The 24752-nt window shown below is 55.2% G+C and overlaps 3 protein-coding genes across 5 annotated transcripts; 1 reads left to right on the forward strand and 2 right to left on the reverse strand.

Annotated features, from left to right (window-relative positions):
- Positions 1 to 484: 484 nt before the first annotated feature.
- Positions 485 to 13430, reverse strand: CLN3 (CLN3 lysosomal/endosomal transmembrane protein, battenin). Of its 2 annotated transcripts, XM_028110194.2 has the most exons (17): positions 11741 to 13430; positions 10846 to 11043; positions 10536 to 10658; positions 10299 to 10377; positions 9016 to 9112; positions 7639 to 7710; positions 7202 to 7281; positions 6975 to 7060; positions 6382 to 6454; positions 6156 to 6299; positions 5097 to 5209; positions 3710 to 3756; positions 3558 to 3626; positions 3408 to 3463; positions 3172 to 3265; positions 955 to 1095; positions 485 to 854 (listed from the first exon to the last, which is right to left on the reverse strand). In XM_028110194.2, the coding sequence occupies exons 3-17, from the start codon at positions 10579 to 10581 to the stop codon at positions 735 to 737; spliced, it is 1317 nt and encodes a 438-aa protein (XP_027965995.1). In that variant the 5' UTR covers positions 10582 to 10658; positions 10846 to 11043; positions 11741 to 13430; the 3' UTR covers positions 485 to 734. The 2 variants fall into 2 exon arrangements, with proteins under 2 accessions (XP_027965995.1, XP_087885196.1); XM_088029070.1 differs by lacking the exon at positions 11741 to 13430 and having other exon boundaries at positions 10536 to 10643; positions 10846 to 10929.
- APOBR (apolipoprotein B receptor) lies at positions 12607 to 18097 on the forward strand. Its single transcript, XM_088029066.1, has 4 exons — positions 12607 to 12678; positions 13027 to 16791; positions 16876 to 17141; positions 17236 to 18097. Exons 1-4 carry the CDS (start codon positions 12622 to 12624, stop codon positions 17312 to 17314), a joined length of 4167 nt encoding a protein of 1388 aa, XP_087885192.1. The 5' UTR covers positions 12607 to 12621; the 3' UTR covers positions 17315 to 18097.
- On the reverse strand, positions 17975 to 22510 carry IL27 (interleukin 27). 2 transcript variants are annotated; one of them, XM_028110196.2, is made up of 5 exons: positions 22329 to 22510; positions 19996 to 20144; positions 19790 to 19888; positions 19217 to 19375; positions 17975 to 18513 (listed from the first exon to the last, which is right to left on the reverse strand). In XM_028110196.2, the coding sequence occupies exons 1-5, from the start codon at positions 22357 to 22359 to the stop codon at positions 18265 to 18267; spliced, it is 687 nt and encodes a 228-aa protein (XP_027965997.2). In that variant the 5' UTR covers positions 22360 to 22510; the 3' UTR covers positions 17975 to 18264. The 2 variants fall into 2 exon arrangements, with proteins under 2 accessions (XP_027965997.2, XP_027965996.2); XM_028110195.2 differs by having other exon boundaries at positions 19972 to 20144; positions 22329 to 22509.
- Positions 22511 to 24752: the final 2242 nt, after the last annotated feature.

A 24752-nucleotide genomic window follows, 5' to 3' on the forward strand; every position in this document is an offset into this window, starting at 1 on the left:
TCTCTGCTCCCTCTGCTTGTGCTCTCTCTGTCAAATAAATAAACAAAATCTTTTAAAAAATAAAATAAAATCTTTTTTAAAAAAAGAGGGAAGTGTATTAAAGTCAGCCTCCTCCTACTTTGAAATATGAAAATCAGAGAGACTCATTTGGATGGAGTGTTACATATGTGATAAAGTAACTGTAGCAAAATGTTCACCACAGAACCCAGGTGGTTGCATACATGAACACTCATTGTAGGAATTCTTTGAACCTCTCTGTACGTTTGCAAACTTAAGTGTTGGGGTAAAATATATGTAGATTGCGTCATACAGTGAATGAATGAATGCATGAATGAATGAATGAGTAAAGCCTTAAAGACTAGGTAGAAACCTGCTGAAATACTTTCTTTATACTCCCCTGCTTATATTCTAAAGTGGGTTTGTATTGCTCGTATAACAAGAGAACATTTTTTTCAAGCAGAAAAATGGCACAGGAGTCCATTGATAAAACCGACAAAATAGGCATTTATTCTGAGGACGTAACGTCATGAAGAAACTCCCCAAGGCCAGCCTGGGAGTGGGCGAAAACTGCTGGCTTGCTCAAAGGGGAACAGGACCTCAGCACTTCTCTGCACCCCTGCCGCTCAGGGAAGCCTGGGCCAGAGCTCGCTCAGGCTGCGGGCCTGCAGTCTGACTTGCCTGCCTGTCAGTGCAGGCCCGGATTAGTGTGTCCCATGTCCCAAGAAGCCAGAGCATCAAGACAGGTGACAAAGGAAGTCGTGCAGAGGCAGGGCCAGGAGCCCTGACAGGGAAATTCCCAAAGTGTCGGAGATACAGGCGGCTGCCATGGCAAATTCCCGGTGTTCATCACTTGTCTGCAGAGGGCAGAAGCAGGGGTGAGGCTTCAGTCCTAGCCGCCCCAGCCCAGGCCTTCCCCAGAGAGGCCCTCCACGCCCTCGCCCAGCTGGTGCTGACCTCCAGGGCGATGTTGTGGAAGGTGTTCACGTAGGCAGCACCTCCGAGGAGCCCCTCATACAGAATGATCAGGAAGATGAGGTAGATGCTGGGAAGGAAGCTCAACCACACGTCCACCAGCAGGAAGGCCAGGTTGAAGCACTGGGAATGCAGGTGGAGGGGAAGGCTGAACCTGGGACCAGAGGCTGCGATCCCATCCAGTGGGCCCTGGTTCTGGGAGATGCTGGGAGAGGGCTGTCAGGCCCGGATCAAATCCCAGCACCCAGCTGGCCTGCCGGACCCTGGGATCTGGGGTAGGCCTTCGCCCTATCCTGTCCCAGCACCCTAGACGTTGTAGGTCTCTCTCCCAACCTCGCCTTGGCTCATGTCGCTCCTGGAACGCTATTCCCCTTTCCTCACTTGGGATCTCCTAGTCACCACTGTTTGCAGGTCAGCCTGGATCAGGACCCCTCTCCTGGGCTCTCATGCCTCCTCCCAAGGGCTCCCTGAAGAGAGAGGACCACCCCTCTGCCACCATTTTACCAGACTGAGACTACGGGTGTTGATGAGCAGTTCTCAACTGGGTGTGATTTTTGCTACCCAGGGTGACCACCTAGCAATGTCTACAGATGTTCTTGGCTGTAGCAAGTGGGGAGGGAGTGGGTAGAGGCCATGGATGCTGCTCAGTTCTGTGGTGCACGGGACGGCCCCACAACAAAGAATGATCCAACCCCAAATGTCAACAGTGCCGAGGTGGAGAAACTCTGGCTAAGGCATTCTCATGTCTTTAAGGAAGACTCTCTAACCCCACCCATGGGAGTAGGTCCCTCCTCTGTGCCCCAGTCCTTCAGAGGACCCCAGTGTCTCAGGCCTGAGCGCACAGGGTTGCCTCCCCAGTGTGGAGGCCGCCATGGCGGTTCGCATGTTTGATGCACATACAGATCACCTGGGCATCTCGTGACCCACATAGGCCTTGCCCTTGAAGGTTCTAATTCGTTAAGTGTGAGGTGAGCTGAGAGATCTGCACTTAAGAAAACACATCCCAGTGACGCTAACGTGACTGACAACACCCTGCCGAGGCTTCTGTCTGTAGCATGAGGCCCGATGCTTTCTGTAACGGAATTCTTTCTGCAACGATTTTAAGCTGCTAATTCTACGGAGCAGCCTTGGTTAAAATTACAGCGAAAATCCCAAGCTCCCCATTTCGGTGGCTTCTAACAAAGAACCCTGAGTTCAGAATTGTTGGCACAAGGATTCAGGGCTTTTGGGGCACAAGGCCGTGGGCTGGCAGCACTGCTCAGATAAAGAAGGGAGAAAGCTGGAGGACATTCACAGGGCGCTGTCCTAACACTCAAGTGCAACCTATACTTGCTCTATATCTTGTTATCCTAGAAATGGAATCAGTTTATTAAAAAGGACTTTCCTGGACTAATGAAAGGTTTATTTTATTTTATTTTATTTTTTTAAAGCAGGGAGCCTGACGAGGGCCTCGATCCCAGGACCCTGAGATCATGACCTGAGCCGAAGGCAGACGCTTAACGACTGAGCCACCCAGGCGCCTCTGGAAGGTTTATTTTGATAATTACCTTCAGGGGCTATAGACTCGTGACCTTGAAACAATGAAGGCTGGTTATGTGAAGCTACTTTGGTTAGACCGCGGGCGAGAATGGTGTGTTTGTTCACTTAACGTTGGAATACTTGTGCCGCGGCAAGTTACATTTGCTCACCTGCCTTGCGGTAAATAACCTGTTGGCTACAACATCGCTGATTTTATTGTAAGGAACCATCCAGAATAAAAGAACAGTACTTTTTTTTTTTTTTAACCCATGGAAACATTATTTGAAAGCCTGTGTCTCTGCACAAGGCTTGTGGAAATAATCATTAAGTAAGTGCTTGTCGTGGATTAAAACACTTCTTCTCATCTCTATTTGGTACAATGACCCTGAGAAGTAGATATTGGCCACGCCTGATTCAGAGATGAGGCAGTCTCGGCTCAGGCTGGTTCAGGGACCTGCCCTAAGTCACACAGCTACAGAGAACAGAAGCTGGGATTTGCACCCAGGTTTGCCAGGCTCCCGAGGCCACACATTTTACACAGAGCCGGAGCCCTGCTGGCCTCCTGTTCCCTGGGCTCAGACCTGACGGCGAGCAACAAACACTTCCTGCCGAGGGAAGGAAGCCTGGGGTCTGGGAAGCTGGGAGCCAAGGTGGGAACAGAGGGAGGGCCGGACTCGGTACCTGCAGCAGGGCCAGGACCCACGTGAAACGGATGCGACAGCAGCGGAGAGAAGAGCGGGAAACAAAGACGCCAGCCTGGTAGAGCATCTGGTACCTTCGATGGGGGCAGGAAGGATGGAAGAAGCCCCTGTGGGTGGCCACTCAGCAGGGTGGCCCTGGCTGCCCCCAGGCCCTGGCATCAAGGGGCCCTCCCAGCCCCCTGCCTGTCCTGCTACCCAGCCTCTCTCCCTTCTTACCAGCGATACTGCTGAGCGTGACTCAGGGACGTGTTCCGGAAGAACAGAAGCTCAAACTGCAGCCAAGGGCAGACAGGGCAGATGGTCAGAGACCTTCGAGGCCCCCGCCTCGACCACTTCTTCCTCCCCCCTCCAGCAGCCCTCACTCACAAGCCCCTGATTGATGAAATACTCCGCAAAGTAAACCAGGACCAAGGGGACGATGTACCGCAGCAGGCCCTGGAAGAGTCCAAAGACATTAAATGGAAGGCTGGCAGGTGGGCACTGGCCACGGAGGCGCCCACCACAGCCACCATCCATACCTTGAACACAGTCCACCTTTCCTGAAGGGAGAGGCTTGAGCTGGAGTCTGCAGGGGAGCAGGGAGGGAAGGGCAGGTGAGGTTGGCACACCCACTCAGCAGAGGGGTGCTGGTGGGCAAGGACCAACCACATTCACACTCTGTGTGAATGCACTTAATGCCACGGGATTGTACAACTAAAAATGGTTAAGGGGCGTCTGGGTGGCTCAGTCGGGTGAGCGTCCGACTCTTGACTTCAGCTCATGTCATGCTCTCGGGGTTGTGAGATTGAGCCCTGTGTCGGGCTCTGCGCTTAAGATTCTCTCTCTCCAGGAGCCTGGGTGGCTCAGTTGTTAAGTGTCTGCCTTTGGCTCAGGTCATGATCCTGGAGTCCTGGGATCGGGTCCCGCATCGGGCTCCCTGCTCAGCGGGAAGCCTGCTTCTCCCTCTCCCTCTCCCACTCCCCTTGCTTGTGTTCCCTCTCTCGCTGTGTCTCTCTCCGTCAAATAAATAGAATCTTTAAAAAAAAAAAAAAGATTTTCTCTCTCCCTCTGCCTCTTTAAAAAAATGGTTAAACTGGTAAACTTCATGTTAGGTATATTTTATCACAATTAAAAATAAAAAGGAATTAACTGGCGGGATCTCTCCACGACTCTTATGCAGTTTGATAGCTACACATCTCCAACCCAGCCACACTGGCCCCTTCCTTCTGCTTCTTGAACATCCAAGCTCCTTCCCATCGCTGGCTCTTAGCACTTGCTGTCCACTCGGCCTGCAACCTGACTCCCTGTCACTCAAAGTTCAGCCCAATGACCCCTCCTCAAAAAGGCCTTCAGAGACCCCTCCTCTAGGTGGGACCCTTCTCTATTCCCCCCAGTTCCTAGCAGCAATCCCCGCTTTATGTCCGGCCAGCACTTACCAAGGCTCGAAAATAACATGTTTCCGATTCAGCTACTTGTTTATGAATCTGTCCCCTTTCTTCATCTCGGCCACCCAGTACCCACAGTGATCATCAGCACATGGTAAATATTCACTGAGCATTTTTTTTCTTTTTTTAAGATTTATTTATTTGAGAGAGAAAGAGGGAGAACGTGGATGGGGGAGGGGCTGAGGGAGAGGGAGACAGAGAATCTCAAGCAGACTCCACACTTAGCATGGAGCCCAATGCGGGGCTCGATCCCACAACCCTGAGATGGTGACCTGAGACGCAATCAAGAGCCAGACGCTTAACTGACTGAGCCACCCAGGCGCCCCAGTGAGTAGTTCTTGAATAGATGAATGCCGTTGGTTCTTACCATAACCAGCACTGCCATCCACCTCCTCTCCGGACTGTGTCCACCATAGAGAGGAAAGGCTAACACCCGTCCAGAGAGAGAGGGATGGCTCCGAGGGACTCCTGGGTCTCCTACCTGGCTTCAACTCTGCGGCCTCACTGCCAATCAGGGGCTGTCGCGCTGATGTCTCTGCCTCTTCCTCCCCTCCAGGGTCCTGGGGCTCGGGAGATGTGAGCAAAAAGAAATAGCTAGGAACAGGTGGGATGGAGATGAGACCGAAGAGCCTCTGTCGGGCTGGAGAGGCCACTCCCTCCCAGCCCCCCATCATTTCCGTACTCCTCGCAGGCCCCCCCGATCCTGTGCCGGAGAGCTCTAACTGAGGAAAGGTGCTTCCTTCCTTAGAGTTGAAATTTGTCTCCTTGTTGTTTCTACCCACAGGCTCTTGTTTGGATTTCTGGCTCACACCAAGCAAGTCAGCTCTGTTTTCTTGTCATTGTTACTCTTCTTTTTTAAAGATTTTATTTATTTATTTGACAGAGAGAGACACACAGTGAGAGAGGGAACACAAGCAGGGGGAGTGGGAGAGGGAGAAGCAGGCTTCCCGCGGAGCAGGGAGCCCGATGCGGGGCTCGATCTCAGGACCCTGGGATCATGACCTGAGCCGAAGGCAGATGCTTAACTGACTGAGCCACCCAGGCGCCCCTTGTCATTGTTATTCTAATGATTATCACGTGTTCATCCAATGCTGGGCTAGAACTTTCAGTCTCTTCTATAGAGACCAGGTCTATACTCAGGTATGTCTACACTCGTCCTATATAAATTGTTGGCTTATTATTTTCCTTTAAATCGATTCACTTTTTCTAAAGGGCCTTGCCCTAAGCAATAATCTGTGAAATCACAGGTTTGATTGGCTAGTTAACATTTTTTCCCAATACCCTCAAAATTAATCAAAGAAAGGCCACCCCTGTCCCCTTCAATCATCTCAGGATCCACACTGTACCAGATGCTTCACACACATCATTTCAAGGTGTCCCACAGTACACAGCCAACAGGTAGCAGCTCCAAAACTCAAACCAGGCCTCTCCGAGTCCAGAACCCACATCCCCTCTTTACGAGGCTGCTGGGATCTGAAGATCGGGAGCATGGTCTAGTTCTCTCCTTGAATCCCTCATCCTCCCAGCCCCGGCAGCCTACCTGGCCAGCAGCAGGGCAGGGATACCCAGCATGGACAGCAGGGTGTGCTGCGGGGAGAGGCCAGCCTGGGTGAGGCCCAGGTAGGACAATGCTCCCAGCAGCCCGGCTCCCCCAGTTCCTGAGGACCACCAGGAGATCACAGCCCTGAGAAGAACACAAGAAATGAGGAAGGACCAAAGCCCGCACCAGGGCGTCCTCTCTCCCGCTCCCGGCTCTGCCTGCTTACCTGGGGTAGAAGGCAGTGAGCGAGAGGAAGGTGACCTCCCCCAGACCTGACGAGATGCTAGCCAAGACCACACCTGGGGGGAGGACAAGCATGGCAGTGGCCACACCTGGCCTCCCTATATAGCCCCGATCCCCTGAGGGGTCTGGCCATGGCCTCCTCTGCATCAACTCAGAGCAGCGGAAAACAGATCCCCTGGGCAGGGGGGCTTCAGAGCAGAAGGAGAACCAACCCGCTGCCCTGCATGCCCTCTCATAGGGAACGGGACCTCCATCTATCCAGTTAGCAACTCTGGAGCAAGAACTCATCCTTGACGCCTCAGCTGCCCCCGTCACGGCGTCTTGGTGACTCTGCTCATCTCGAGCTCCATACACTCCATCCATTTCCTCCTATCTCTGCCCCCCACCCCCGACCCCAGCCACCACCCATCCTCCAAAATGACCTCACCTCCCGTCTCCTACTTGTGACAGTCCCAGCAGGCTCCTGAGGCTCACAAAAAAACAATCCCTTTCCTCTCAGAAGTTGGGGAGACTACCCCACAATGCTCTGTTTTGGTTCCTCTGGGTTCCCCAGCTGACACAAAACCTCACACTCACCACATAGGCTGGTCCCCACTGAATGAGAAAAGGCAACCAGGATGAAGCTCCCAGCGGCACAAATCCCACTGACGAGAACCCGGGGGCTGAGGGCAAGGGGTTGGGAGGGAAGAGGAAGGTCAGCCTCTGCCCGCAACTCCCCAACCCTCCCACCACTTCCGTAGCCCTCGCAGCCTCCCCGCTCTTCAGGCCCCACCTGACCTCCCTCCCGCCACCCCCACTCAGACCTGTAGGGTAGCAGATGCAGACCAAGAGGAGCCAGCAATTTGATGACGAGGGTGGGGAGGATATCTGCCAGGAGCACGGCCTGGAACAGAACAGAGTGAGACCCCCGACGGTCCCAGGGACAAGCCTCCCAACCAAGTGGTCGAGGGAAGACCGACCCCAGCCAGGTCGACCTGCTACAGACATAGGCTCTGAAGTCAGACAGATCTGGGCTCAAGTCCCAGCTCTGCTGCTCCTTAGCTTTGTGTCCAGAGCTTCAGATCCCTCATCTGGAAAATGGGGGGTGGTTACAGCGCTTAGCTCGTAGGACTGACATGAGCCAACGCAGGCTACACACAGAAAAGGCTCGGGAAATAGTCTTAATTATTATAATCACGATGGTCGCAGCTGGGTGCTGAGGGATGGGGCGGGGGTCAGGGGGGACCAGATGGGTACTCACAGCCGTGGAGACAGAATTGCAGTCAAATCGAGATGAGCTGTTGTGGGGGGTGGGCGGTGGGTCTGGGTCCACCTGATGACAGAGGAAAGTCTTTCACCCAGGGAGGCAAGAGGAGACACAACCTGGCTCCAGTCCCAGCTCAGCCCTAACTTGAGGGATGGCCTTGGGTCAACACTAGCCTCTTGGGACCTCAGTTTCTCTACGTGCACAATGGGGAGGGTGAGGTTACCGTAGAAAGCTCACACTAAGGACCCAAAGGCCAAAGATGGCCCCGTAAATGGGCTCTACTTGGGTGACACATTCAGGAGATTTCATTTTTAAAAATTTGGGCTTCTAAATTTTTACTTTCTGTCTAGAACAATGTACAGATAGGAGAGTGAGTTGTAATGCTCCCCAAAGTGCCTTATTTTCTCTGATATAAATATTTTATAAGGACCTCTTCCAGTGGATGCTTGGGTGTGGTTGCCACATCGATTTTAGGGAGTGGGTGTATATGCAGTAGAGCTACAGTCTGGAAATGGGTCTCTCTCCCCTGAGAATGGGAAAGGAGATTCAGTTAGAGATCTGGGAGGGTGGGGTTAAACCAAACCCCCGATGTGACCCTTTCTTCTTCCCCCTACTCCTCTTAGGCCCCTAGGAGGATATCCAATTTTTAAAGCCCTGTGGCTCTAAGCCTGGTCTCATCTGTTTCCCTGCCAGGCTCATGTGTGGACCACCCGCGCAACCCCTGACCTGAGGATTCCAACTGTTTTACGTAGACACGCGAATATGTAAATGCCAACATTTTAAATAATTTGATAAAGTCTTTGTAGCTACTCAGCCAAGAAAAAAAAAATGGTTTCCAGAAAAGCTGACCTTGGACCAAATTCCCTGTTGGACTTGCAAGGTGGTGGCTGCGCTCCTTTGGCATGTACTCCCCCTGCCCCCAGCTCATCACAGACAAGAGGGTCTCAACTGGAGGTGATTATACCCCCCAGGGAACATTTGGCAATGTCTGGAGACATTCTTGTCTCAACTACAGAACAGGGGGTATGCTGCTGGTAGAGAACAGGGGTGCTGCTAAGCACCGTACAGTGCACAGGAAAGCCTCACAACAAAGAATTCTCCGGCTTAAAATTAACAGCACTGGGGTTAAGAAACGCTGTCATAGGCCATGGCCCCACCCAGCCAACATCTGAGTTTGTACACGTGGCACCAATTGATTCTTAAAAACCCTCCCTGCTCTGCGGTCTGGGAGACTGGGAACTTTAGTCCCCTTGGCCCACCCCTTGGCCACCCCATACCATGAGTTTTTCAAAGGGGTCCCTGCTCTAGGGTGAGTCCTTCATCTTCCCATAAGGACTAAACATGGTGATGGAGGTAGAGAGGGTCACTTACATGGCTCTGGTTCCCAGATGCCCTCTGGTGGCTAAGGATGTCATGGGCAGCACTGAGCATCACCACATAAGAGAAGTTGTTGCAAAGGCCCAGGAGCCTGAAGTGAGCAGAATAGACTTTTTTTCCCCTTCCGTTTTATTGAGATATAACTGACATATAAGAACAGATCTTAACCTCCTTCCAGGCTTACAATCTACTCACAGTCGTAGCACCAAATCTCCCCTTCCTATGGCCTTCAATCAGCTCCCTGTTCTTCTCTCTCACCAGACCCCATCTCCATTTCAATGTTAGGACTAGAAATACAGGCTTTGGGACGACAGACTTGGGCTCACATCTCGTCTCCCCCAGGAAGAGAAGAAAGTCATCCTTAACGACTCTCTCCTCCAAGCTCCCACCATGGTTCAGTTCCTGGGGCATTTCTCATCCACTGATCCACTGTCTCTGAAGTGCTGCGGAACAGTAGAAAGCTCCCGGGGCTTGAAGCCCAAAGGACTGTGTTCAGGTTCCAAGCCTGCTGCCTCCTATCTGAGTGGCCTTGGGCGACGTAATGTGTAAATGGGGACACAGGTTTTCCTTCTCACTACCTCACAGGGTCTGTGGGGATTAAAAGAAGATCCTACCAAAGCCCTATATGACCCACGAAGGATTCTTTTTTGCTTACTCTCATTTCCCAGAGCTGCACTCAGTGATAGGAAAGGAACTGGGCCCCGTGCCAGAGATTTCATGTGCTCTTTTCACAAGCCTACGAAGTGGTCCCACCATTCTTCCCATTTTGCTGCAGTCAACCAGAGAGGCTCAGAGAGGCGACAGAACTCTTCCAGAGTCACATGGGAAGTCACTGCCAACCCAGTGTGCCACCTAAGCCCTCAATGTTCAGATCAGCGTTAGAAGGATTTCCCAAGGCTCAATACTGGAATGATTTCAGGAGGTAGATGGGTGGCCTTTCAAAAAGTGGGGATGTGTTTATTAAAACGTGCATTAGGAAAAACACTGGCTTCCCATCTAGAGTAATGATTTAAAGTTTTCTTCTAAAAAAAAAAAAAAAAACAACACGTATTTACAAATTTGATGGTAGGATCTTGCCCAAACTTGAAGGTGGGAAGTAAATGAGTGAAGTCTTGGAGATTTACACACTGCCTCAGGGCAAACCAACTGGTTCAGTAAATATTTGTGAATTCAGCTCCCTTTTCTCAGTTCAACTCTTTCTTCCCTTTTTCCTCCTGTTGCTTCCCAACTCTTCCCACCCCATTTTTTACTTCTGCTGAACTCTTCGGGCCACTCACCAGAAACCCATCATGTTCCTCCAAAGGGCGCCCCGACGGTCCAGCAGAGGGGGCAGAGGTTCCGGGGTGGTCTCCTCCCCTGAGAAGGCGAGAAGAGAGCATGACTCCCACCCCACTCGCAGGTGCACGAGGGCCCCACGGGTGTCCTCCCGGGGCCGAGCCAGAGCCCGAGCCCCGAATCAGGTGGGTCGCGGGGCAGGGGCTGTCACTCTCAGGAGGGTGGGCGGGACTACGCACCCTCGGAATCCAAAAGGCGCCGCCGCGAGCCCGCACAGCCTCCCATGGCATCCAGTTCAGGTCCCGCGAAGGATTCAAAGTGAGCGAGCGTCCAGAATTGGCTCCGACCTGGCGGGTGAAGGTCTGCGACAGATGAGAAGGATCAACGCCCCACTGCAGGTCCCAGCTCCGGCTTCTCCGCTGCACACGCGCGGGGCGACCCACCACGTTACCCCGGAGCTCCATCTCGCGCCCTCGCACCCCCCACCACGCCCCACCCGTGGGACTCTGCCCCAGCCCCCTTTAAAGCAGGGGGCTCCGCGGTCTGTACCTTTAAGAGCAGCAGCAAGTCAGGCCCCGAGGTACCGCAGGTTGGCGGGTCACGTGACAGCACCAGCGGCGCCCTCATCACGTGCTTGGAGGTCACCACAACTTCCGGGTCCTCTCTCTGTCTTGGCTTCAGGCTTTCCCAGCCTCGGGGTGGGGGACAGAAAGAGGCCGGAAGAACCCTGGAACCGCTGGTTTAAAACTGGAGCGGGCAGGATCAGCAAGAAGAGCCGTGACGTTAAACTAGCGGCGCTCAAGGTGTTGGCCCTATCGTGCCAGCCCTAGTCATGGCAGTGAGCGGCTTCAGCTCCTTTCGCGGCCCTCAATTGCCAGAAATAAATATGGCCACCTGGCTACGCTAGTCCCCGTTTCTGGCTGGGAACAAAGACAGCCAGCTTCAGGGCATTCTTATTCCTCTCTGTTGCCCTTAGATTGCTTTGAGAACTGAAAATCAAGATAACTTTCACTTAAGAGGATTTCTGTCTATTGGCAATATCCAAAGCATTAAAGAGATCACTTTCCCCTAATTATCCCAGAACCAAAGAACAGCACAGAAATAGTCCAACCCCTGGTTTTACAGATAAGAAAACAAAAAAAAGGAAAGTTGCTGGTGATGATACAAGGTTAGCCCTAAAGCTGACCTTAGAGACCCTTTTAACAATAGGGAATAGAGCACCAGAGGCAGGTGTGCTTGGCTCAGCAGGCTTCGGCAGAATTCCTGCCTGCATCAAGAATGCTTAGACCAGATGATTCTAAGGTCCAAGATTCTCATTCTGTGATCTCATCTAGTTCCTCTAATTGGAAATTTGGAAAGTGGGGATCAGGGAGGGGATTGCGGGAAGAGGTGTAGATCAAAGTCATTTCACATAGTCCAAAATAAGAAGTGATTATTCTCTTACCTTCCTCTAGGTGGTAAAGCAGCATCCTGAATTTTCTTCAGTGAGTCCTTCCCCCGCTAATATGTTCTATGGGCTTCCACCAGCTGGTGCCCACCTCTACCAGTTCTTTCTCACCACCACGTCCTCAGATTGCTGTTTGAAATGTGCCTCCTTTGGTCTGCTTCCCAGGTTACTCAACCAGTAAAAAATGGTGTCCTACTACCCATGTGGGACAAACTGAGCAACATGTCATACATGGCCTGTGCCTTCAAGGAACTCACAGGAGGGTGGGAGGTAGACACAAATAACCACAATACAAAGCTTAGCCAAGTTTTGTTTCGCAAGAGTGACTACTGATGAGGGAATGGGCACTGGAGCCACCAATCCAGCCCCTTCTTCCCCTTGAGGAAGCATTAATGACCCTGAAATGAGAAGCCAAAGCTCTTACCAGCCCCTCTTCTCTCCTACTCCTTGTCCCTAGGCAAAACAGGAACCACAAACCCCAGCTTCCTCTCACAGAGTGGCTGTGGCTTAGGGGGAGCCGGAAATGGCTGAGGTGTGAATACAAGACCTGAGTCACTTGAGCTGCAGTTGCCACATGCCCCCTCCCCCCATCCCCAATTCTGAGGTCTCCTGCTCCCATGTTTTTCTTTATGGCCTCCCCACTTGCCCTTCAGCTCCAAATATGCACCTGAGTCCCCTGTGTGATGCACACCCATTTCCCAGCCAGGGCTGGAAGCTGCTCTGTGTATTGCAGAGGGTGGGCAGGGCCTGAACAGGGGATGCGTCAGGGAGACACAGGGGAAGAGGAAGTGTCTTGGGCCCGGGGAAGACGGGCTTGTCTCGGTGGGTGGGGACGGTCATTTGTCAGCTTTCTGGACACACAGACAGAGACAGACAGGATGGATTTCCTCCGGCTACATCTCCCTGGGCTGCATCAGGCCTTGCGGGGAGCACTGGTGAGAGGGGCAAAGAGATGCCAGAGACTTTCACCCTGCTCCCTGGGGCCTCACCTTCCCTCCTCCCTTTGAGACTCTCCTCAGACTTGACATCCCTTTCCCAGGACCAGGTAGCCTCCTAGCCTGATCGTTTCTGGATTTCAATCCCCATACCTCCATAGACACATCCATCTACCCCTAATCTAGCCCTTTCTTCTTCCTTCTGCAAATCCAATTCTCTTTCCCCTCCCAGATCCCAGAACCCCTCTTCTGTGGCCCGAGTTCCTCTGGGTCAGGGTCCCAAGAAGGAGGGCTGGGGGAGAGGGCCTCCCCTTAATGCCTTTGTCCCCTCCCCCTCTCCTGTTCTAGGATTCCCTCAGCTCCTTTGTCTCCTACCTTATGGGAGATGAGGTCCCCACTGCAGAGAGGAAGGAGGCTAGGGCAGCCGAGGAGCTGGGGGAGGTGGCTGCAGGAAGGCCAGGGAAGCCTGAAGAGAAGGAAGCCCAGGAGGCCCTGGAGGGCCTTGGAGGCAGCCAAAACCAGGAGGCTGGAGGGCTGAGAGGGCCTGGGGAGGCTGGAAGACGCCAGGACGGAAGTTCAGCAACAGAACAGACCTGGGGTTGGGAAGAAGGCAGCTCCCATGGGTCTCAGGCAGACAGGCAGGACATTGGGGTCTGGGAGGCAGTCAAGGCTGCCAGGTGCCAGGAGCCAAGGGCCCACTTAGAGGCCAGAAAGGAGTCCAAGACAGGGTCTGAGGCTGTTCGAGACAACAGCAGTCAAGCCCGGGAGAGTCAAGGGCCCAATGAGCAGGAAGTGAACACAGAGGAGACACCGAGAACCTGGGAACAGGAGGAGGAGGCGGAAGAGGTCAGGGAAAGAAAACCAGAGGTGGCCAGGAAGGCGGAGTCAGAGTGGACCTGGCACCGGGAGCCTGAGGGGGAGGTAGGTGCTGATGGGCAAAAGGTAGCAGGGGTCAGCAGGGGGTCATTAGAGCAAACGGTCAAGGAGGCAGTTGCAGAGGAGATCCAGGGGTCTGGAACCAAAGAGGCCGGGAAGGAAGAAGAGGTGATGGTGGTCCTAAGGGGTAGCCCAAGCACAAGGGCACGGGAAGCATGGGAGTCAGGGACAGAATCTGAGGACGGGACAGCCTCAGGCAGGGAGGAAGCCAGGACAGTCTCAGACGGGGAGGAGGACGGGACAACCTCAGGCAGAGTGGAGGACGGGACAGCCTCAGACAGTGGGGAGGACAGGACAACCTCAAGCAGAGTGGAGGATGGGACAGCCTCAGGCAGAGTGGAGGATGGGACAGCCTCAGACAGTGGGGAGGATGGGACAGCCTCAGGCAGAGTGGAGGACGGGACAACCTCAAGCAGAGTGGAGGACGGGACAACCTCAAGCAGAGTGGAGGACGGGACAGCCTCAGACAGTGGGGAGGACGGGACAACCTCAGGCAGAGTGGAGGACGGGACAGCCTCAGACAGTGGGGAGGACAGGACAACCTCAAGCAGAGTGGAGGATGGGACAGCCTCAGGCAGAGTGGAGGATGGGACAGCCTCAGACAGTGGGGAGGATGGGACAGCCTCAGGCAGAGTGGAGGACGGGACAACCTCAAGCAGAGTGGAGGACGGGACAACCTCAAGCAGAGTGGAGGACGGGACAGCCTCAGACAGTGGGGAGGACGGGACAACCTCAGGCAGAGTGGAGGACGGGACAGCCTCAGGCAGAGTGGAGGACGGCACAGCCTCAGGCAGAGTGGAGGACGGGACAACCTCAGACAGTGGGGAGGACGGCACAGCCTCAGGCAGAGTGGAGGACGGCACAGCCTCAGGCAGAGTGGAGGACGGGACAGCCTCAGACAGTGGGGAGGACGGGACAGCCTCAGGCAGAGTGGAGGATGGGACAGTCTCAGGCAGAGTGGAGGACGGCACAGCCTCAGACAGTGGGGAGGACGGGACAGTCTCAGGCAGAGTGGAGGACGGGACAGCCTCAGGCAGAGTGGAGGACGGGACAGCCTCAGACAGTGGGGAGGACGGGACAGCCTCAGGCAGAGTGGAGGATGGGACAGTCTCAGGCAGAGTGGAGGACGGGACAGCCTCAGGCAGAGTGGAGGACGGGACAGCCTCAGGCAGAGTGGAGGACGGGACAGCCTCAGACAGTGGGGAGGACAGCACAGTCTCAGGCAGGGAGGAGGCTGGACTAACTTTAGTCAGGGTAGAGGCCAGGACCACCTCAGTTGGGAAGGAGGGTGACCTCTCAGGAGCCAGGAAGAGAGAATATGGGGAAGTCTCAGGAGAAAGGATCTCAGAGGGCACTGGGAGGGCCTGGGCATTCGAGGAGGCCTCCTGGGGAGACCAGGAGGAGGAAGTGGATGAGAATAGAGAGGCTGAGATGAGCTTTTCCCCCAAAGAGACCCAGGCCCTGGCAACTAAGGGCACAGAAGAAGCAACTAAGGACCAGACAGCAGTGGGGGAGGCTGCAGAAGGCCAGGGGTCAGAGGGGGAGGTAGGGGAGGGCTTTGAGATCCAAGCAGATCAGGGAGGTAAAGAGGCTGAGGGGAGGCAAGCCTCAGCGATCAGGACTGTTGCCGCCAGTCCGGAGGAGGTGGTGGAGGCAGAGACGGCCAAAGAGGAGGAAGAGGGTTGCTGGGCCTCAGAGGCTGAGTTGCCCAAGGACGACGTGGCAAATGAGGCTGAAGGGGATGCTGACCTGGAAGCAACCCTAGAGACCAGCAGTCCTGAGAAGGAGTTCAGCGGGGAGAGGAGTGAGGGGGAGGCTCAGACAGGCAGAGAAGCACAGGGGGTGGAGTGGGGTGGCCTTGAGCACGAAATCACTGAAGGCCAAGAACCTGAGCTGATGGCAGACCCCCAGACCCTGACAGAGCAGCCTGAGGACGGACAGGGGGATGAGGAAGAGCTCTGGGGCGTTTCAGCTCTGAGCAAAGAGGAGACGGAAGGGAGCCTGGAGGAATACCCCAGGAACGTGGGAGATGTAAAGCCTGATGCCCCTGGGGCAGAAGTCTGGGAGAACCAGAGAAGGGATGTGGAGGGAGGGGATGCCCAGGAAGAAAAAGCAGATGCTGAAGAGGGGGAGGAGGAGGCTGCAGGAGGCCAGGCCCCGAAAGAGGCCGAGGGAGGCCGAGAGTCTGTGCTCCCGGATGTCCCGGAGGCAGGCGGGGAGTGGAAGAAAGCCCAGGACGCAGGGTGTGGGGCAGAGGAGGGAGACAGCCCTGGAGCAGAGAGCCAGGAGCTGGGTGGAAGGCACGGGGCAGACGCAGGGACAGGTCAGTCGCTGGGAGAGTCAGATGCCAGAGAAACCGAGGATGAGGAGGTGGAGGCCACCACAGTGCCCTGGGGGGCAGACACAACATCCAGCGGAAACTGGAGGCTGGAGGAGGCCGCTCTGAGCCTCCAGGACAGCGAGGACCCAGGGGTCAGTTCTTTGGCTTCTGAGATGGTGAGGGATAAGGTAGCTCTGGTTGGCAGGGCTGCTGGAGCTGGGGGAGGGCTCGAAAGAGAGGCTGGGGAAGCTGGGGACTCCGAAGGGAGGCAGGAGGCTGGGGGAGGCGGGGAGCTGGTAGAGGCTATACAGGGAGAAAACCGAGGTGGGCTGGAGTTTGGCCTGGCGGGCTCTGCAGACGAGGAGGTGGCTGGCAGAGGGGACCAAGCAGAGGCTTTGGAGGCCAGAGAGGGTGAGCCTGGGGGAGAGTGGGTGGAGGTCAGGGAGCCTGCGGTGGCAGAAGGAAGCTGTAGGATGGAAGGCTTTATCTCGGGCTCCCAGGTGGCGAAGGCAGAGGGGACCGTGGCCACGGTGGAGGCCGAGGGGCTCCCAGGAGGGCAGACGCTGTTGGAAGAGGAGGCTGTGGGATGGCAAATGAAGGAGCAGGGGCGGGGCAGTGAGGGGCAGTGTGGGGACCACCACCCCGACGGAGAGGCAGGAAGGCCCCTTGATGTGGAGGATGTTGCGGTGACTGAAGACCGGAGAGCACAGGCCGAGGAGATTGTTCCCGAAGGCCCGGAGGACGTCCAGGGCCCGGAGAACCAGTCAACACACCAGGACCCTGCAGAGGCCGAGCGTGGGTCACAGGGGGAGAAGGCAGCAAGTGCTGGTCAGGGCGCTGGCGCCAGCTGGAGTGAGGTGAGAGCCCCAGCGGCGGTCCGGGGCTGGATAGAGCAGAATCTCGAATCCGGCCCCATGGTACTCTGTGCCCCTGCCCTGCAGGCCCTGCTCCCTGGGTCTCTCCTGGACGTCTCTGTCCCCCGGAGCCGTGTACTCCTGTCTCGCAACTCCTCACTGCGCCGCTCCCGGCCCTCTTCCCGACGGACCGGCACCCCTGAGCAGCAGGAGGAGCCTCCCCGCCCGCCACCCGAGGAAGAGATGTCAGCTCCCGAGCAGAGACTTCTCCAGCCAGAGGAGCCCCCAGAGCCCAGCCCCCCGAAGCCTGAGGGGACCCCACTGCCAGCCAGGAGAAGGCCGCTGGGACGTGGGTAAGCACAGGGTGAGGTGGCTGGGCTGGGCTGGCCTGGGGAGGAGGCTGTGCCTGCCTGGAGACCAGCTCCCCTGACCTGTCTCCGTCTGCAGGTTTGGCCTTGCACACACCGGCATGATGCAAGAACTGCAATCTCGGCTGGGCCTGCCAAAGCCGCAGGGAGGGCCCTGAGCCCCCGGGAGCCTGGCCCCAAGTGAGGCTCGGAAGGATCTTCCGAACCCTGCGCAGCCTATCTCCCTCTGCCACTTTGGACACACCCTTTCCACCCTCTGGGCCTCAGTTTCTCAGTGTGTCATTCTCGGAACAGACAGAACCAGATGCCTGCGAGGACCATGAACTTGAGGAGCGTGACTCGGCAATGTGGCCGACAGACTCCCTGCCCACTGGGACCGCTTCTCACGGCCTGTCCTGACCACCTCTCTCATCTGTCTCGGCCGCCTGGAGGACCAAGGGGACGAGACAGTTCTCCCCTCAGCCTTCCCTCCGGGACTGCTCCCAGTCCCCACCCGGGCCTTCCGGAAAGCTGTGGAACAGCACACAAACCTCAGGGGTGGGAGCTAGCCCAGAAGAAAGGGGTCAGCAGGGCCTACAAGCTCCATTTGCAATGGGAGGTGGGTGAGAAACAGATCGTCAGCGGCCCTGAGCTTTCAAAAAACTCACAACTCTGCTGGTTACTATGGCAACCACCGGCCCAGCGAGCCAGAATGGGGGAAGGTACCCAGGAGCCCCCAGAATTTAGGAGCAGAAAGGGGCCCAGGGTGGCCAGAGGCTACAGACTCTTGTCCCTTGGGGGTCAGGTACCCCTTCTCTGAAAAGAAGCTGAGGCCGAGGGAGGATGAGAGTGCTTTATTGGGCACCCCGCATGGTGGCCTAGCCCGAGGACAGCTAGCAGGCTCTGAAACAATAAATAAACCATCCTTTCCCTAAACAATAAATAAATATCCAAGAAATAAATATCTGCCAGGGACCGGAGGGGCCTTAAGTTATTGGGTCGGGGTTGGGGTGGGAGGCCGGTGGAGTCCTGCCTGGTTTAAGGCAAATGAGCTGGGGGCTGTCTCGTTGCCCAGACCCCAGTCCTCAGTTCCTGAAAGGTGAAGGGACGGGGCTGAGAAGTCATCCCATCAGGGCTGGGAGCTGACTGTTGAGCACCCCAAGGGTGGGGCTGGGTTTCCGGCTTGGGAGAGCAAGAGTAAGTCCCTCACGGCCCGAGCCAAGACAAGCTCCAAGGAGTGCAGCAACTGGTAGGTGTAGAGGAGCTGGGGCCAGGACAGCTGTGCTGACATGTGCGAGGGGCCACCCGGAGCCCGTTCGGGCAGCCCCTTCCTCTCCTCATTCTCCTCCTCGGGGAGGTTGAGTCCTGCAGCCAGCACCTGCGAGGAGACGCCCATGGGTCAGACAATGGCCAAGCTGAGACCCGGAGCACATCCTCGTTCTTTTATGTGCCCAGTGGTACGGAATGACATCAGAGACCACAAGGTCATGATTTCCCTGGATAGCCCCTACTTTATAGATCTTCCATTATGTCATTACCTCACGCACCCTGCCTGATTTTTTGGTTCAAGAAAATGGAAGTCACAGAGCAAGATGCTGCTCATGGAGGTGGCACATTCATCCAGGATTGCCCGGGGCATTTGGGACCCCAGAAGTTCTTCTCTTAAGGGTCATTTTAGGATCTGAGATGGACAGAAAGGTGGTATAGCTAGTTCTCATGCCGCTTGCGTTTTCTATTTTCCTTTTGTTAAGAGAAAAATGCCAGTTTCCCTTGGAAATGTTCAGGAGGGCCTGGTGATGTGAGAGGCTGAGGGAGAAGGGAACCAGCTTTGTTGCAGGGTCTGTTGATGCCAACAGCTGTTCCGGGTACTTCAGAGCTGTTCAGACCAAGACCCCAAGAGAAGGCAGAGATTCGGGGGACAGAGCCAGTCCCCCCACCTCCCTCCGACACACAGAGGGTCTGGAGCATCTCCCTCCAAAGTTACCCAACCCGTGGGCAGGGGGTGTTTGTAAAAGGGAGCCAATGAGCTTCAATTTTTTGTGTTGGTCTCTGGGAGTTGAGGAGGTGGGTGGACACTCTACCTGGAAGCGGAGATGCTGCTGCAAATCCCGGAGATCCAGCCTCATGGTCCACAGCTGCATCTTCTCTGAGCTGGTCCAGCCCCTCTGGCTTCCCAGGCCTCCCAAGAGGGCATGGAAGGGGCGAAGCATCATGGAGAGGAAGCAGAGTCGTTCTGAGTCCTGTGGGAGGGAGGGAATGGGTCAGGCAAGGCTCACAGGCTAAGGATCAAACCCAACCCCATGCTCACCATCCTAACACTCTCTGTCCACAGCCCCACTCTATCCCCTTCTTCACCAACCCTTTTTCCGTCCATTGCCTTGCTTGTGGTTTCATCCTGTCTCCAGCCTCCTTCCAACCCTAGTCCCACACCTAATCCCAACCCCATCCCTCCTCCATAGGTGCAGCCTCATTCTCACACCACTCCTTTACTCCAGCTGAATTTTTATATCCAATGACATACTCAGCCTCATCCAGATCCGATTCCTCCACTCTTCCCCAAATCCATTTTCCATTCAATCCCGACTTCATCTCCATCCACCCGGGCCAGCCTTTCTGCTAGCTCTCCTGCCCCACCCCTCTGGCCCCCAACTCACAGAGAGGCTGTGCCAGGCCTGGAAGGTCAGGGAGATGTTGGGGAGCTGATGTGCCAGGGGCAGGAGATCCAGGCTCACTCCTGGCAGGTGAGATTCAGCCTGTGGGGCAAGGTCTGTTAGTGGGGACCAGAGGGAGTGGGGATTTGCCCATCCCCCAAACCAGTTGCATTAGGGTGACTCACAAAGCGGTGGGCCTGGGTCCGAACCTCGGAGAATAGCTTCCTGGCGAGCTGCAGGCTGACCTTGAACTCCCTCCGCAACTCCTGCAGGCTCAGGGGGGACCTCCCTGGCGGTCTCGGGAATCCCCAGACACCAGCTCGAGCCAGGAGCAAGGAGAGCAGCAAAAGGCTGAGCCCTGGAGTTGGGGGGGGGGAGTTGGTGGGCCAGATGAGGGGAAGGCTTGAGAAGAACTCACGTGCCTTTTCTAGCCTGCGCTATAGGCAAGCCCTGTGCCATCTCACTGACCCCGCACAACCACTAACAAGATGGAAGCTTTTGAGGATGCCATATGGCATCTCTGTATGAATGAAAAGAAGATACCCCTTCTCCAAGACAGACACAACCTTGCTTAGAGTACCTACCTTTGCAAGCAAATCTCAGGCTGGATTTGACCCCCACCAACTCCCTTGGCCAAGTGTCTTTTTCAGTGAACAAACCACTCAACCATATGTGGTAGCCTGGGTGCTATTATCCCGTGCATTTTGCAGTTGAGGAAAATGAGGCTCAGTGAAGTTGACTAGCCCAAGGCCAAATAGCTAGAGGGTGAGGGAACCAGCACTGGATTCCAGATCTGCCCAAATGCAGAGCCTGTGTGCTTCCCCCAGCGAACTTAGAGGAGGGAGCCACCTCCCACGGAGCGGGCACACTGTGTTCTGCTGAGGATTCCTTGGGCTTAGCCCGTCGGCTCTGATGGCCTGAACTAGAGCCCCAGGGGTGGGCAGGCGGTGCTGGAGGCTCTATCCCAGGGAGTCAGAAGGACAGGCTGGTCCAGCCACCACCAAGGAAGGTGGATCACTCTGCAGTGTTGGAAGAACAGGGGGTGCCAGGAAGAGGAGGAGAGCCCAGAATGGGAGGCAGAACCTCGGTTTCTCATTCAGGTTCTTCCCTTGAGCAAGTCATCTCTTATCTCTGTGCCTCAGGTTCCCATCTGTAAAATGGGGGAGTCAGACCAACTGATTTCTTTTCTTTCTTTCTTTTTTTTAAATTTATTCATTTGAGACGGAGAGATACAGAGAGAGCGAGAGCATGAGCAGGGGAGAGGCAGAGGGAGAGGGAGAAGCAGGCTCCCCGCCGAGCCAGGAGCCAGACATGGGGCTCAATCCCAGGACCCTGGGATCATGACCTGAGCCAAAGGCAGATGCTTAACCATCTGAGCCACGCAGGTGCCCCAGACCGATTTCTGAAACTACTTCCTGCCCTGTTTCCTGGACAGAAGAGAGAGAGGCCCTAGGGTGGGAGCTCTGGGAAGAGGGCAGTGTTTGCTGGTTTCTCCATCAGGGAGAGGAAATCTAGCAATCGCTGGAGTTACACAATTCTCGAAACACAAACCAAAACTAGGCTGTAAGTCTAAGTCTGTTCCTGCTCTCCCTCCTCTCCCTGCCGTTCTTGATCTCTAACCCCTGGGCTCTGCTCCTGAAATTGTCCTGTAAATAAAGACTAAGGGGAGCTTCTGTGTACTTCCATTCACCAATGTACTTCCAGAGGTGGGGGGCAGTGCCTGTGACCCCCCCAGCATTCAGGCTTCCCTGGCTTGGGGACCACTCTGGCATCCCAGAGACTTTAGACGGTGTGGGGTTCCTCTTAGCTCTATTTTGAGGGAAAGTGCATGCCCCCAGGCTCTGGTGGATATTGCCCACCCAGAATTGAGCTGAGCCATTTCCTACTGACCCTCTGCTTCCTGTCTGAGCTCTAGAGCCCCAGACCCTTCCCGTGGCTTCTCCCTACCCTCTGTACCCAATCCTGGGTCCTTGGCCCTGGCTCTGTCCCCATCCTCCAGCCCTTGGTCCTTACTCTGGCTCCTCTTCCTGTGGCTCTGGTTCCAGCCTCTGACTCTTTGAGTCACCATCTGCAGATTGGACCTCCTTCCAAGCTATAGACCCTTGACCCAGTTAGGCTCTTGACTCCTTGGCCCCAGCCCCACACTCCAGCCAACTCCTCCTGCTGTTCTTCCTCTACTAGCTCCAGTTCTCAGCCAAACTGTCTGGTCCCTGCTCATTCACCCCAACCAAACTCTTCATTTATCTGCCTGGTCCTGGTCCTGGTCAAACTGGCTGCCCACCTTTCTCTCCCTTCAGGCCAGTCAAGCCTTCCCGTCCTCTGCCCAGCCCTGGCCGAACCATCATCCCTCTGCCCCTGGCCCCCATTCATGCCAGACTCATTCCCATTCTCCTGTTGACTGTATCCTGTATCCTTAGTCTTGGCCAAATAGTTGCCCACTCAGCCCCTGGCCCCCATCCACACCCATCAAGCCCTCCCATCCCCTGCCCAGTCTCAGCCAAGCTTGCCACCCCTCTGCCCCCAGCCCTGGCCTCAGACTCACGCCAGCCAAGGTCGCCTGCCATCTGGCCCATAGCGGGGCCCAGCCTGTGTGGCCAGCCATCTCCCGGGCAGGGGTCTTATACTGGGGGCTGCGCCGGTTTCACTTTCCGTCCTGCTTGTACTTTCGGCTTTGCACTCAGTCTTCTCTCCTCACCACCCCTTGCTGAAATGGGGAAATGTCATTTCCCTTCCCAGAGGGGGCGGGAGGTGCAGTGGGGGGTGACGGGAAGCTGGGGTTTCTGTCAATCCAAGCTCCGGACCCCCTGCTCAGCTTCCAGGACCAGCCCTCCCCTCACGTCCCCGCTCCTGGGTGAGCCACTGCTCTAGGGACTGGTAGGTCCCAGAGACTCAAACCCTCCTACTCCTCTGCTCTGTCATTATCATCCTAGTGCCATCACCAACTCAATGTCCTATAGAAGATGGATGGCCAGGTAAGGGGATTGCCCATCCCCTTGGGGGCTTCGGGTTTTGAGTCATCCTGCTCTTTTCTGGTTTACCAGATGGCTGAGGGAGGGAGTGCGAAGGAAGTAGGGAGCTCCTTGTGGAGCTCAGATGGGGCTTTGTGTGGAGCAGTGGGGTCCCAGTCTGGGCAGGGTCAGGGCTCAGCCTACAGCCAGGGTCAGGGTGGATGAGAACGGGTCCGTTCAGAGCCAAGAGCTCAGTCTTTGGCCAGAGTAAGATCTAAGATTAGAGCTCAGTCTATAACTAGGTTTAGGACTTGATCTAGAGGCGACTTGGTCTAGAGCTTTGTCTGTGCTTGGGGTGAGAGCTATCAGTGACCTGGAGGCCATGCTTGGGACAATTTGGGGTTAGGTTTCGAGTTCAGTCCAGATTGGGCACAGAGCTCGGGCTGTGGCTAAGGTTCCGACAGAGCCTGTGATTCAGGTCAGGGCTCAGGCTTGGGCTGTTGATGTCTAGGGTCAGGATTCACCAGGTTGGGGTTGTGTGAGGTCAGGATGGGGCTCAGTCAGGTCCTAGAATAATCCTGCTCTATGTGTTTCTCTATGTGGATGGCTGTCAGGGCTGGGCTGCATCAACCACAGGTCTCCCTTCCAGCACAGCTCCACCCTTAGCCCCACCCTGGGTTTTCCATCTTCAGGGACAAGATGGGGGTTTCTTGGTCTTCCCCGAGGCCCACTTTCCTTTTAGGATCTGTGGGGTTTCCCTGCTGGGTCCCTGCAGTGAGACAGAAACCAAGGGGGTTTTCCCTTTCTATACTCCGCCTCTCAGCCCTACATAGGCCCTGCCGAGCAGGGCCGCCTGGAACCAACTGCCTGGGAAGTACCAGTACATTTGGGGGAGCAATCCCAGAGGGTTGCTTCGAGGAGAAGGAAAAGGAAGAGCGAGTGGCTGGCACCTACCTAGCCCAAACTGGTTTCCCTTGCAGTGTCCCCTAGTGGTGACAGCTCATTCCCCCACATCCCATGCCACTGTGTGTGTGGGGGGGTCCCAAACATCCTGAGACTGATGGTGAGGACAGACACAGGCCCTGGCTGGTCTTCCTCACATCCCCAAGTCCTACCGTCCATCCTGGAGGCGAGCCACCCCACTCACCCTCTGACCACAACCACTCCCCATCCTTTGCCGTTGCCCAGAACTGCTGTGCCTCTCAAACCTTGAACTCCATCTCCCACTCTCTACCACAACCTCCCGACCCTCCAGACCTTCTCTTAGGGTTCCCCAAAACCTCCTGTCTCTTGTTGCTTCTCTGCCCTTCCCAATCTGGCTGCAACTGACACCTGCAGCCTCATTCCTGGTCCAGCAACTGGAGCTTCGTGCTTGAATACGATGAGCCACCTCATACCAGCCTGCCTTTCCACTAGCTCTTCTCTTTGCCTAGAAAGCCCCCACTGTCTTCTCTGGAGTCCCCTCTTCCCAGCCTGTTCTGAACCTACCCCTTGTCACAGGCTTCCTCCCCGGAATAGCTCATTCCTTCCTGCCATAAATCCTGTCTCCAGTGGACATTGCATATTTATTTATCTTGCTTAATTTATCCTCATTCATACCACTCCGGCCATACTGACTCCCTCATTGCTCCTAGAACATGCCAGGCATGCTCCTGCCTCAGGGCCTTTGTACTTGCTGTCCCTTCTGCCTGGAACACTCTTCTTCCAGATAACTGCAAAGCCCACTCTCTTCTTATGATCCCTACTTAAACGTCACCTTCTCAAATGGAGTCCTCACTGACCCGATTAAAAGATGCAACCCTGCCCCTGGCACTTTCTCTTTTCTATTTTCTAGAAAGAAATGTTGCAATTTCCAATTATAACTGTGGATATTTTTTTTTTCCTTTTAGATCTACCAATTTCTCTCATGTGTTTTGATGCTCTATTGTTTAGGTATAGACACAATTAGGATTGTTATGTCTTTTTGAAGAACTGACCCTTTTATCAGAATGTAAAGTCTATCTTTTTTTTTTTTTTAG

Source organism: Eumetopias jubatus, unplaced genomic scaffold (genome assembly GCF_037043125.1).
Source record: "Eumetopias jubatus isolate StellerSeaLion01/CBP00866 unplaced genomic scaffold, mEumJub1_p1.0 scaffold_12, whole genome shotgun sequence".
NCBI lineage: Eukaryota > Metazoa > Chordata > Mammalia > Carnivora > Otariidae > Eumetopias > Eumetopias jubatus.

What these genes read in the sequence shown, in the direction of transcription:
- IL27 (XM_028110195.2), bottom strand. Translation starts at nt 22,359, where the DNA reads ATGGGCCAGATGGCAGGCGACCTTGGCTGGC. An exon ending in AGGCCTGGCACAGCCTCTCT is followed by an intron (nt 19,376 to 19,789) that starts GTGAGTTGGGGG and finishes TCCCTCCCACAG; the next exon opens with GACTCAGAACGACTCTGCTT. An exon ending in AGCAGCATCTCCGCTTCCAG is followed by an intron (nt 18,514 to 19,216) that starts GTAGAGTGTCCA and finishes GTCTCCTCGCAG; the next exon opens with GTGCTGGCTGCAGGACTCAA.
- APOBR (XM_088029066.1), top strand. Translation starts at nt 12,622, where the DNA reads ATGGATTTCCTCCGGCTACATCTCCCTGGGCTGCATCAGGCCTTGCGG. An exon ending in AGGCCTTGCGGGGAGCACTG is followed by an intron (nt 12,679 to 13,026) that starts GTGAGAGGGGCA and finishes CTCCTGTTCTAG; the next exon opens with GATTCCCTCAGCTCCTTTGT. An exon ending in AGAAGGCCGCTGGGACGTGG is followed by an intron (nt 17,142 to 17,235) that starts GTAAGCACAGGG and finishes CTCCGTCTGCAG; the next exon opens with GTTTGGCCTTGCACACACCG.
- CLN3 (XM_028110194.2), bottom strand. Translation starts at nt 10,581, where the DNA reads ATGGGAGGCTGTGCGGGCTCGCGGCGGCGCCTTTTGGATTCCGAGG. An exon ending in CTCACTGCCTTCTACCCCAG is followed by an intron (nt 6,300 to 6,381) that starts GTAAGCAGGCAG and finishes TGTTCTTCTCAG; the next exon opens with GGCTGTGATCTCCTGGTGGT. An exon ending in TCCACAACATCGCCCTGGAG is followed by an intron (nt 855 to 954) that starts GTCAGCACCAGC and finishes TGCCCTCTGCAG; the next exon opens with ACAAGTGATGAACACCGGGA.